At 29.6% G+C, this 14,221-nt stretch overlaps 1 protein-coding gene across 13 annotated transcripts in view; it reads right to left on the reverse strand.

Annotated features, from left to right (window-relative positions):
- LOC105255589 (protein abrupt) overlaps window positions 1-14,221 on the reverse strand; it is an 87,570-nt gene that overhangs the window by 59,312 nt on the left and 14,037 nt on the right. For 9 of the 13 annotated variants that reach the window (XR_002192755.2, XM_011264946.3, XM_011264948.3 and 6 more), the window contains exons 2-3: window positions 3,658-4,040; window positions 205-249 (exon numbers count right to left, since the gene is read on the reverse strand). Coding sequence is in view for 10 of the 13 variants with exons in the window: in XM_011264946.3 (XP_011263248.1) it covers window positions 205-236 (32 nt within the window). In the remaining 3 variants the exon portion in view is untranslated. Of the gene's footprint in view, window positions 1-204; window positions 250-2,984; window positions 3,475-3,657; window positions 4,041-14,221 lie in introns of all 13 variants that reach the window. The other 4 variants (XM_011264949.3, XM_011264950.3, XM_011264953.3 and 1 more) reach the window with 4 other exon arrangements.

Raw genomic sequence — 14,221 nt, forward strand, 5'->3', positions numbered from 1 at the left:
ATAAAAAAGAAAAGCCAATTTCCCAAATAAAAGCAGATACAAGGGAAATTCCGAGTGTTCTACGTTAATTGGTTTCATAATATTTGCGGCATGATCAAAGTACACTTAAAGAAGCGCACACAGGAAAATTCTTTACGATTATCAGTCTCTAGTATGAAAGTATATTATTTATATGATCTACACTCGCGAGGCACTGTTACGTACCACGATTCAGGCCTGATTGAAGGAAGAACCATCCGTTACCGTTTTCTGCAAGCAACACAATGTGCTTTGTTCAAAAAAATAATCAGTTATTATATGTATAGTACAGAGCAAATAAAAAAGGACATTTTTGATTACTTGAAGAGAGAGAGAGAAAGAGAAAAAAAGACAAAGAGAGACAGAGAGAGAGAGAGAGAGAGAGAGAGAGAGAGAGAGAGAGAGATCATCATTTTAATATAGTAATAAGTCTTGTTTCAAAAAAATAATCTACAATGGAAAAATGTCCTTATTTATTTTCTCTGTCTTGTTCTTTTTAAATCTTTTATTTATATTTATATAATCTTCTTTTAAATCACAATTTATATTTAATTAATTATCATCATTTACTATATGTATGAATATCATAATATGTTTGAATATCATATTTAAGAGTTTTCGTAATTGTTTTCCAAAAATGTGTAAGCTTTTAATATGAGAAAATACATTCAAAATGATATTAAGTAGACTAGTTTATTATAATTTACGCATGTATGATATTTTTGATAATTCATGCATACGGGTTGCTGAAATTTTTATGCAGTACTCGGGAATCGAAGATTACATTTTTAATGGTCACTGACTGACCAATCGCTCATGAAAATTTAAATATGTAATTCGTACGGACACATTATGCATTACATTTTTAATGCCGGGCTCATCGGAGACGATTAAAATTTAAATTTTAATATTCGTAAATGAACAAATTAAGTATTGCCAATGTAAAACTCACTGCTAATGGAATTGTGCAATCGACCTTAACATGCACAATCGTCTGGCATGAAATATTTTTATGTTTATTTCGTTAACGCCATCTAAAATTGTTTATGTCAAAATCATAAAAGCCATGAAAATTTCGATAAAAATAACCTATTTAATATTGTTACGCTCATTGCAGCGTAAATTTACTGTAATTTAAAAAAAAACATTAATTGTAGCGTAAATTTACTGTAATTAAAAAAAAACATTAATTTAATATTTAAAGATGATTTATTGTAAAAAAACATGCAAATAAATTTAGAAGAATCGGATTGCATTTATTTTATTCTAGAACTCCATTAAAAAATATTCAATAATTCACAATAATATTCATATATCAATGTGTTTATAAATTTGCAGCAGCTTAAACAAGAAAATTAACATTGTGATGTGAAGAAGAATAAAATATTATTTGTTACACTAATGTGAAGAAATAAAATAATAAAAATAAAAGATTAAACTATTCGATAGAAAATTAGTTATTGAATATAAAAGATTAATACAATCCGATATATTTTTAATAACAACTTAATAGTATTAATAATAATAGCAAAATAGGATAAGAAAATTTAGACTGGCGAATCGAACTTCTTTGTATCATTCATGTTAATTTTATAAGAATTAAAGGATTAGATACAATCTTTTCCTTTGTATAATCTACATGCATCTCAATCATTTTAAATTTTTAAATAACATATTATATTATATTATTATACTATATTATATATCTTAATCATTCTAAAGATGAATTTAAATAAAATAAATTAATAATTTTACATTTAAAAGATAAAGCTTCTCAAATTAAAAATATTAGTATTAATAAACTAATAATTGAAATAAATGATCCTATAGAAGAAATAATATTTCATGAAAGAAAAGAGTTAGATAATCAAAATATCATCGCGGTATACATCTTAAACTTAAGAAGTGTTGAGAAAAAAATGTGATATATTATATTATATTATATTGTATTATATTATGCTGTATTATATTATATTTGAAAAAATTAGCGAGAGAATTTTTCTTCATGATAAAAATACTTTAAATATAATAAACAAGATATATAATTAAAAAACAATTAAACTGGGAAAATATTCCTCAATACAATATATAGAAAATGAAAATACGTTATTATATGAAAATAAATAATGACCATAAATCCGAAAATGCTTCTTTGCAAAATTATTTCGGAAACATTGAATTATCAATAAATCATATTCATTATCAATCGCCTCTACTTTTACTTTTACTAATCCACTTTTACATTTGCTAATCCATAAATGAAATAAATATCCGCCAACTGCTTACTTGAATATACTATGTCTGCGATGAACAGTTGAAACTACCTGTTCGATGCTATAAGCAATGAAGTGAAGGAACAGTGAAACGTTATGATGTCCGTATTGTGCATACAATAGCCATAAATGACTTTTTCAAACGAATATACGTACACTGTAAAAAATTATTGAAAAAAACTCTAAAGAAATGATACGTTTTCGGATCTATGTCCATGTTTTCCTCCTCTATGTGTTAGAAATTTTCTCAAATCTTGTTTCTTTTTACATACATTTTGTATATATAAAAAAAATATTTTAAATTTAATACAGGATATTGACTTATTATTAGAAGAGGGATTTCTTATATTTTGCGCGTTTAAAGATAAATTCGTAAATAATTAACTTAAATTCGTAAATAATAGATTAATTTGTAAATAATAATCTAATTAATATGATTTCCACAAAATTTAGAAGAGTTTTAAGTTTAAGTTTGAAGTTTGAAAACCAAATTTCTCGATTGCATGGTATGTATTCGGAAAAAAAAACTTACCTTTACCTACCAGTATATGTATATATATATATATATATTTATATATTACTAAAATTATTTCTAGATCTTAACGTAAAAAATTTAATTTTTCTTTTCTTACTTATTAATATAAAAATAAATAGAATAAAAAATAAAAAATAAATAAAAAAAATATATCTTACATATATATTTTCCGGTGTAATATTTTGAAACTTCTGGATTTCTTTCCTCTTGTACTGGCAATTTAATTGATCTCAAAAGCTTGTACACATGTTTCTATATTATATCTGTCTATGCATCAGTATATATTTATAAATTGTTAATAACATGTAATAACAAAATTAACATCATGCGCATATGACAGAATATTACATTGATATTATTATGGGAGTATTTTGTGTTGTATGAGTGTTAGTTGTTATGAATAATTCACATATGCACGTTCATACTCTTTTGCAATGCTTAAATTCAAGCATAGCCCCTCTTCTTCTTTTGTTTTCTAGCAATTATTTGTTGGGAGAAATGTGGAAAATACCTTTCACAGATATAAGTATCTGTGCTTCTGCCACGGATGATTGCTACGAGTATGTTTAGATTCTCTTCGTTATTTCTATCTATTATTAAAGTTTTGTTTTAGTCTATGCTTGAGGAATTTTGATGCACGTGCGAAATCTGATAAAATTAAGACGATATTATTATTATTATGTTTATAAACATTAATATTTTTTGTATATAAATTTTTATTTTATTTCTTATATTATCATTTAATTGTTATATTGAATATGATTTTATATATATATATATATATATATATATATATATATATATATAAAATGTAATTCTTAGAGAACTTACCATAGAAAGTATCTCCTTGTTTTCTCCTTCTCTCTTGATATCTGATTCTTCCTCGGAAATGTTGAAGATATATTCCTTGTTCACGCATGCCGAAATATTTACCTTTTGTTCTTCAGCGTCTGGTAATATGTAATAGTATCCTATGGTACAGTCACACACACATACTACATTGTAATGCACCGAGTTTCCTTATGGTGCAGTAGATGCGTTAGTATATAATATTTAAAAATGGAAAATTTCTTCGGTTTTTCAGATACTAACAATAGAAGCACTTTGTTCTATTCTTTGTTCCTTCTTTTCTTTGTTCTTGTTTTTTTTCTTCTTTTTTATTTTTCCCAATCTCTTGTATAGTTTTCTTGCAGTGTTGAACACTCTTCTTTTTCCTGTAATGCAGCAATCAATAATCTATCAAATATAAACTAAATAATTCGCATTTAATGTTGAGAGATAAGATAAGGACATATCAATGAATCTGGAATAATTAAATTTTAAGTTTATATATTTGCCTGTATTTAAACGTTAATATCAACAACAAAGACAGTAGTTTGATTGAATTGTTCAGGAGTCTGAATAAGAATCTTGATTATTAATTAGTGATAACAAAACGAATAAAAAATTCGATACTAATTAAATTGTAACTAATTGAACATTCTTTCTTGATTTATTTCTTATTACACATAAATGAAAAGAGAAGGGATAAAGAGATAATACATCAACGATTCTCAGAATGCTTTGTGGCTTGTATTATTAATAATAGTTTCATTTAAAAATCGGATGAATTAACAGCGATCGAAGGAAAAGTTTGTGTATTTATCAATTATCTAAGATATTTAAGTTGATTGTCTAAAATTATTTTTTATTCATAATATGTTATTAATTTATAATCAAAATATTTAATATCAAGTTTTTGACCAACAAATATTTCAATTTTGATCCAAATTAAAACGAAATCAGTTTATAAGTTTATCAGTTTATAAGTTAATATCGCAAATAGTGAGAAGAATTAAAAATTCTATTGCTGGTTGATAAGATGCGCATTTGATTCTTGTCATATCGAACGACCATACCATATATCCATTTCTTGTCATATCGAACGACCATACTTGCACATAACATTGATATCAACCTGTTTGCTCATAAAAATTCCTTGCAACGAAATCTCCCGAACCTTCTCCAGTTTACGATCGTTTTATCCGCATGCTGTATCTTCGTGTGCCCGAAATGTTCCGACGGACTTCCAATTTTGCAACATTTTTACTGGCGTCGCGGCACTTAATGCATGATTGGATGCATATTTATTATGCGTTCTCTCGGTAATATACGATATAATGGGTCGAGTAAAAATGTAGATTTGTAATCGATTAAATAAACGATTCGAAAAGACTCTTTCACCAGAATAGTTTTGTAGAAATCATTTAATGTTAGATGCTGACCGATCAGTATATTCATTGTATTTACCAAATATGTTATGTGAAATATATAAAGGAAATTATTAGATTCGTATAATTTTCACATTTATTTTTTTACATAATTTGACATTTACACGATTAAAAATTACTTAGATAAACGCACATATATTTATAATAAAATATCTCAAATTTTTATGAATCATGGCTGCTTTATCGCAATTTTATCCCTGCATTTTATATATATATATATATATATATATATATATATTACTAATTAAATGTTTAAATTTCGTGTAATATAGAATTTTATATAAATAAAAATTCTGATTAAAAATTATTATATTAATTTTAAAATATATTTAGGGGAAGAAGAGCTATTTCTAACAAAGAAATATGTATATATTATAATCACAATATCATGGACAATTGTGCTACGGTACGTTATACGGTACTTCACTTTGTGTATATAGGAGAATCATTGATATTATTTTCGTTTACAAACAGCTTTCAATTATAAATTATTTTACTTTATGATTAGTAGTAAATGTTTCTTTCTACCGTACATCGATTATTGTGATGAAAGCATGTGCGTCGCATCGCTTTCTCCAAGATCCTTCTTATGTTCCTTCACGATTACATGCGTCATCAATTTAAGACATTTACATCCGACTTCCGCTCCTTTCGACGCATAGATTTACATATATACATGTCATATTCATCTAATTTTTTATTTTATAAATAATTAGCGAGTGGATAAAAGTTCGTGCAAGCACAGTGAAAGATGTATAAATTAGGAATACAAATTTCAGAGTTTAAGCAAATATTAAATATATAATAATAAATATATAATACAAGAGACAAAGATAAATAGATAAATAGATAGAGAAGAAGAGAGAGAGAAAGAGAGAGAGCATATAAAATGTACAATTTATACTCAGACTATCTAAATAAGTAAAATATAAAAAAAATTGTATTGATAAATATTGTATGGTATACACAATTCTCTCTTTCACAAAGTATTAGAATAAATAACTAGTGATCTGTAATTGAATTACTTGTACAATCGTAGCGCGCGTCGAAATAGCAAATTAAATTAAACAATGAGAGAAAAAATAAATTTTAAAAAATAATAATAGCATCAACAACAATGCTATTATTATTCCTGCTACTGAACTTTATGTAGCAATTTATTTTTAAATGGATATTTATTTATAAGGTAAAGATAAATAGAATTTATGTACGGGTCGCGATGAAATACAATGATTTCCTGAACCTTCCTTTCTTTTTCGAGTTTCACCAATTTAGTTTCCATTAGAAGCGAACTCTCTTCTCGTGACATCGTGCGATACTTATCAGAAGCCGATTATCAAGAGAATATAAAACTTGACGATACAATGTGTGTGTGTATATGTGTGATCGCCTTCCCGGCTTTAATTATGAAAATAACTCTTTGTCGCTGATAATGACCGCGTTGTTTCGTGTTTCCGCATAGATGGTAACGCTTTGTAAACAAGCGACCCAAGATATCGTAGAGCAACGTACGAGTAACTTGGTCCAGAAAAAGCAATGCGCCTATAGGTAATGCTATTACGACGCATATATCAGAAATCAAAAGTGCTTATGCCGCAATAATTATGCATTACGAAACTGCCATAACGTTTTCGCTTTAGAAAGCATTTATTAACTGCCGAATGGAAATCTAGAAAAAAATGTCAATCATATGTATGTTAATGGACCAAAAAAATGTAGCAAATGATATTTTAATATCAGTTGCAAAATTCTATTGAATTCTCGAAAATTAATAAATTACGTGTATTTCATATTGTTATTTAAATATAAATATACTTATATAGTTCAAATTTATATAATTTATAACCAATTTACATGATATGTATATGTTAAACAATTATTTAAAAAAACTGCATTAATTTCTCGCAAAAAAAACATGATATTACGTGTTTGATCGAAAGTCTAAAATACGAAAAAAAAGATAAAATATTAAACACAGGTATAATTGCCTTGAGATCGTTTAGATTAATGTATAAATTAAAACTTGTACAAATAAAGAAAAATGTCAAGTAATGAATGAATTCGTGACAAGATGCACCATTTTAATATTATACTTAAGCAACGATAGATGTATTCAATAAAGTTGTTATACTCATGAGGAATCACATATTATAAAACTGACATAATGATTGCGGTTTTGCAAGCGCCTATTTAGAAAGCGTTACAATCTATGGAATGTGCCTTCTATCTATGTTTTCTTTTACAACCAAACTCAAACTGAACATTTCACTCGACTGGCTTGCATCTTTCCATAGTAAAATGAACTGACAGGTGCGCTACATAATCACGAAAACAACTGCTGATATTACTGTAAGCAAACATTTATATTCGCATCGTCGATCATGTGTTCAATTCGAAGCAGCCATGTGTGAAAATCGGGAAGAAAACAACAGCGAACAATTAAGTGCCGAGGAATTCAATTTCTCGAAATTAAGCAGTTACCTCGAATACGTAATTATTCTAATAGAAAATATATAAGTGAAGGAAATATATATATTAAAATTTTAGAAACATAAGATTTAATACTGATATGTAAAGGATAATATTAATTTTTGCCTTTCTCTTAATTAATTGCATCAATTCGTAATCTCTTTAATGTGTAAATTTGACAGAGGTAAAATTTTTCAAAGTTATTTAGCCAAACATGGAATATATTTTAATTTGAATTGCGTAGAATTATACAAAATTATTAACTGTCATGATTCTGTGAAAAAGCGCAATTTTCCTGCCGCGAAAATCATATGCTTATCTGAATCGAGTGGTGAAGTAAAACATATGCTCTCACTATCTGGCTCGTCTGCCTTTCGGTCAGGTGTTTACCAAGCTTGTGAATGTGTAAAATCGCGGGAACGTAAAACAGAGCGTGCACGCGCGACAGCATGTGTGCGTGAGCTATCAGCATTCCATTGTATCGTATGAATGAACCATGCCGTCCGGAAATATATTTCGACTGATCGATAGCACCCAAACTGTTCTCAGTTCGACGTCATCGAGGCGCAAATATAATTTCAACGTTTGCCAGTTAATGGAAAATGCGAATTACGTGCCCCAAATCGCTAGTCGCTTTATATTGTTGGTCCAATTGATGACTGATCCATGCTGGAAAGCAAATTGTAATTCTAATTTTCTTGATTTTTCAGAATATCATTTTGCCATTTAAAGAAGAACGATATGAATGAACAATAATTTATTTAGTTATATCCACGATACAACATCATAAGTGTTATAAGAAAAAATATCATATTATTCGATGCAATCGATTTTTCTTGCACAAGGCGCATAAAATATAAAGAAAATTATCTACGGATAAAAAATAAAATAAATCTACGGATATTTAAATTAAATGAAAGAAATTTAATGAAAATTTGTAAAACGAAGTTCTACTAATAATGACAATGACTATGATTATTTGAATATTGCGAGAGAAGATTAATTTAGAATATTAATTTCAAGAAACGTATATATACTGAATTATATACATTACGCGCAATACATAAACTTGATTAATAACGCTGCTTAGAATCAATTATTATAAATTTATGACTTTTAACCGGAAAGTCGAGAACCTTAAGTACTCATCTACTTTTTCTATTCAAGCAGCGGTGCCTTGCATATCGTTGTGTATGACGTGCGTATACAAAGAAATATCTCGTGCTCGCAAAAAGCGCGCAATCTGCATATGTCGTTAGGAATGATCGATGAACCCATTGGTGAAGCCCGGGTAACCGTCATTAACGCAGTCGCTTTTTGCTCGCGGTTGCAGGCGAGTACGCTCTCAAGGATTCTCCTTGCCAAATTTTTGTACGATTTAACGGCTGCCCGACGAAAATCGGTTGATCCACCGCGTAAGAAATAACAAAATGTATGAATGAGCCGTGCGAGTCATTTGCAATTTAATTCTTCATACATTATTTATCATCCTTAACGATCATGGCTGTTTCTCCCGAGTTTTTAAAAGATAATCTGTTTTTGCGATTCCACTTCCCGACATCGATAGTAAAAAAATAAATAAATAAAATAACTTAGTTTATTTTTAAATTTCTATTGTTGAAAAATTAAGGAAATATATTCACTCTTATAAGACTATTATTATTCTTTAAATAAATTCTCATTGTCAAGCCTTTCACAATATAAGTAGAATATTTTAATAATATTATTATTATATAATATTATCCTTAACATTATTATACTTCTCTCAAGAGCACGTCATTATATATTCATAACTCGATTATTTGTATACGTATGTATTAAAGAAAAATATTTGATACATGACTTGGCATCATCTTTATAGAGAATATTTATGTGCACGAAAAAAATCAGCAATTATTGTGTAATAGAAATTGTTAGAGATTTGCAATCAATAATCAACCGAGACTTGTCAATGATACTTTTCAGTAGTTTGATATTGCGAGAGAACGAAACCTATGATGCTCTGCAACCCTCGTTTTATGAATCGCTCGAGCGTGCAAACGATTTGCATATGTTAAATTTCATGTGACGCTTTAGCGGATCGTTTAATTCATGCATTGAACATTATATGGGTGAGATGCACCATCGAAAATTATAGTTGAATAACAAGTGTTGTCCCCAACTAGTATAATAAGTTAACCAATATTATCGCTATCACAATTGACAACAATAGTATGACTATTATGACGATACCAAGACAGATGACTTTACTTTTAACCGTCGCATTAACACGAATATGTACATATATATGTGAAGATCGAATTAAGTAAGCGTTTGGCAATTTTGAAAGGTAACAGCATCATGATTAATTGGAATCTTGCGTGTCGATTGAATATGAAAAGATCGTAATGATTATCTTGAGAAATTCCTTGCATGAGATTGGTTACAGATATATATAATTGGAGCATCAACAAAAATAAACACTCTTCATACGACAAGAGATATTTCAAAAGTATTTAATTACTGATTTGATAATATTAATAATATTGACACTGATTAAAAGAAATGTAAGAATAAATCGAATTAATGCATTCATTATTTTCTTGAGAATGCAAAAAAAATTAAATTAACGACAAATCCGAAAATGCAAAACAAAATGTATAGGAAAAACAAAAAAAACAAAGGCATTAAACAAAATACATTAATAATATTTTATTATATTATATTAATATTATATTATATTATATTATATTATATTATATTTTATTATGTTTTATTTTATTATATTATATTAATAATATAATAAATATTTTAAAGAATAATAATGTAAAAATTTATCGATAATGAATCTATTCGAAGATTTTTATCGTAATGCACGAGCACCGTAATTTTCGTATGGGAAAAGAATTTAAGTTTACGCATACGATAAGCCAGATCCTTAAATATCGCTTGTATGCTTAAGGGCACATATAGGCGCGGTATTAATTTATTTCATGCGCGCTCGCGCGCTCGTGCACCGGCTCACGCACACGCGACTACGCACGTTTCCTGATCATCACAGTATAAATGCCAGGTTGACGACCCTTTAATAACTCCGTGCGTTCTCGCTCCGCGATCGGATATGGATCTCGTATCGGCCAATTAGGAGACGTTTAGTAATGAGGATGCTGATGAGATTCCGATGGATCAGCCGACGATGGATCGACTGATATTCGACGAAGATAAGTCACATGGCGGGAAATAGCATTGTAAAGGAATTCGCGTTTCGCGCGGTATTGCTTCCGGAAGAGAAACGAGATGCATAATTTGCTATTAACGGATTATCGGCGAAAGATCTGAATATTCGGGTGCAGAAACTAAAATTCATCAAGTGATACCTGCGTCCAATGAGTATTTATTATGTAAAAGAGTCAGAAATTTTTTTTTTGTAAATATTATTATATTATTATTTTTTTTGCAAATATTAACGTTTGTTTCTTTTTTAAAAAGCAGTTAAAACGTTATTCTAATATTATCTGTCAAGTACGTATGTAACGATATACGTAACGACGCATAAAGTGCATTTCGAGCACAAGCAAAGTAAATGCAGGGACATCTTAAATATTCCACATACAAGACGAACCTTGACGTGACGTGCATTATCAAATACGGCATCACACTTGAAATGTTAACTTTAGCAGCTACTCGACACGCTTGCCTATAATTTCAGTCTAAAGGCATAGCTAATAACCAATATCACGTTCTAAAGATTTATTTATTTCGTTTCTTGCGCATTAAAGTCTTATCGAGATATACATATGCAAGGCAAGAGCATAAAGACGAAAAGGAGTAACACCGTATAAAAATAGACAAACTTGAGTGGAAATTGATAGCAAGAGAAAGGCAGGGAAAAGTGAAATTAAAAAAAATACATGTAATTCGCAGTAAAAATACATGTAATTCGAAATGTCACTTATACGAAAAATTATTGTCGCGACATTTACAGTTCCGTTTTTACCTCGAATCTGGATATTACGTCCAGATAAAATAAACGTCGACGCGATGAAATAGAGGAACACACATGACGTAGCATATTGGCTCGCACACGAGCGTAAATAACGCGAGACCATCCTTATCTCGCCGGCTCGCTCGCTGTATAATGTGGAGCACGTTATCAGTCAGTCTGCTGCAGAATGTTGCATTTTTATCGCAAAACGGGAAGATTTGAGAAAAAGCGAGACTGATGGGGATAGAGAGGAAGAAAAAAAGAGAAGGATGCGGACGCATGACAGATTTGAATTAAGATCGATTATCGCGCGACGCGCGTTGCCGCGAATAATTCATCAACGGATGCGTGTTTACGCGCGGCCGTAACGACGCGAACACTTCGCATTTGCTACGTGTCATCGTATTTACCGCGTATTTACTATATTGTAAGCCGACGATAACTGTACGCTTCCGCCCCCGTCGCCGCCAATAATCCACGTTCGATATTTGTTATTCTCGGCACGTGTTTTATTCACGAGAATCGGAATGCGCGCATGAGGAGAGTAATTCTCGTGTATGTATCTATGATCATCACGCAATGCAATCTATAAAATGAGTTATTCTTTAGAAAAATTATTTTTTATTTCGATGTTAATTTGTCAATGTTTACGAGTAAAATATAAAAAATATTTTGTAAGGTAAAACTAATATTGTGTGTAAATTTGCAAAAGAGATGAAAATACAAATTTGAATTAATTCTTTCAATAAATAATTTTAATTGAAATAAATATTTGTGCTAGAAATTTGTGTATTGAAATATATAGATGTAGTTGTAATTGTTTTCATAATTTTAAATATTTGTTACAAAGAAATGGATATTGAGTTGAGATCGATGATCACAGTAATCGCGAATATGTTTACTGTTGAAGTATTTTTTGTTTATTCACCGAGTATGAATTTATCATAGTTACGATATTCTCTCAAGGTGAAGTAATTTCAGTGGCTAATTTCAGCGGTTAAGTAATATGAATAATGAACAACTTTATCACAAACATAAAAATGCTGCTTGATAAAAAAAACACATTAAATGCATAAAAATAAAAAGAACTAATTAATATAAAGTACATTTATATAACTACCATTTTTCTGTTATTAAACATCCAAAATTTTATTATCTTTAAATGTGATTGATATTTAAAAAAAAAATCTTTAAATCGCATATCATCTTTGAATTGCAAAAATAAATGCGGTAATTCTTTTTTGCGATAGTATTTTTTTAAAAGTAAATGCAAAATTAGAAACAAATTTTTCGTTTTGGAAGATTTCAAATTTATTTGCAAGTTTAGAGAATTCTTAGATCGCAAGAAAAATCGCATTCGATTTCTGGAATTTCAATCGAACGTCCACTTATGCACGCATATGCGCAATTATCTGCGTATATAAGCGAGATGTAGATATATCCGGAATAGATCAAGACGAGTTGAGATTGGGTACGTATCGCAGTAGGTATGCCGCGAATTCGAGGTGTGGCAGTCGCTTCTATTCCCTCGCCTCTCCCGAGGGTAACCTACTCCTCCTCATGGGTCCTCATTGACTGCCCACTCGACGAGAGTAGTATTGTGAGGCAATTAGACTCGCGTACATAGATTCATCGACGGCATACACGCCACTGTCTCCATTCCTGACATTCTCGTTGCTCTCTCCTCGAATCAACGTGACTGAACGTCTAGTCACGAAATCACGAATAAACGAGAAATAAAGTCATAAAAAATTGTGTGGTCATAATGAGTTTGAGAGAAAATTATTTTCATTACACCAACATTTTTTAGCCTCTCTGAAATGAATCTTTACAAGAAAGAGAGAGAGAGAGAGAGAGAATTGAGGCTAAAATATACATATAATTGTCACTAAATATATCATAAATTAAAAATTAAAGTACAGTTAAAATATACCTTCTGCTATTGCAAAATTAATTTAATTAATATGCTCGTATTATCAATATAAAAGTTTTGATTTGTGTGTGATCGAACATATTAGATAATTTTATCCAATTCTGGATTGTATTACTTTAAACAAAACCGAGCATGACAAGATCTTTTTGACGAAAAAACGAGCGGAAGCTAATGCGAAGTAATAATTGCATAATAAAGGAAATCGAAATTGCCTCATTCCGAGGACGGCGCGTGTATCACGATATGCACATCGTCATTTGCATTCACTTAAGCGTCAATGCTTTTTTGCAAGTGGCCTTTGAGCGCAAAGAGAGTACAAAGTCGCTTATTATATATGAAATAGTACCGGATATTAATTGGCGTGATTTTACGTGTTGAATTTTTTCTTTGCAAAATATATTTTCGCATTACATCGCGTTTCTATGTCGCTGTATGCGATGCAGGTGTGAAATAAAGAATGCGGTGCAGGTCGAAAACAGGGGTGAACAAAAAAGGAAGGTTACACAAAGAAATACGAAGGGATGTCAGAAGATTCTTCAGGAACATGTTGCTCTCACGACTACACAGCAAATGTACATTTCGAATAATGTAGTGGCAATGAATCATCAACCTCGTAATATACCGTTCAATATAATATATTTTCTATTTCTTGATTATATTTTAACGCAAACAGTATAGAGTAATATAACATTAATCTGTAATTATCTTTTATTTACAAATTTTAGAAGGAATTTTTCATAAAGTTATTGTAATAGAATC

The sequence above is a fragment of the Camponotus floridanus genome, unplaced genomic scaffold (genome assembly GCF_003227725.1).
Source record: "Camponotus floridanus strain SB8 unplaced genomic scaffold, Cflo_v7.5 scaffold11, whole genome shotgun sequence".
NCBI lineage: Eukaryota > Metazoa > Arthropoda > Insecta > Hymenoptera > Formicidae > Camponotus > Camponotus floridanus.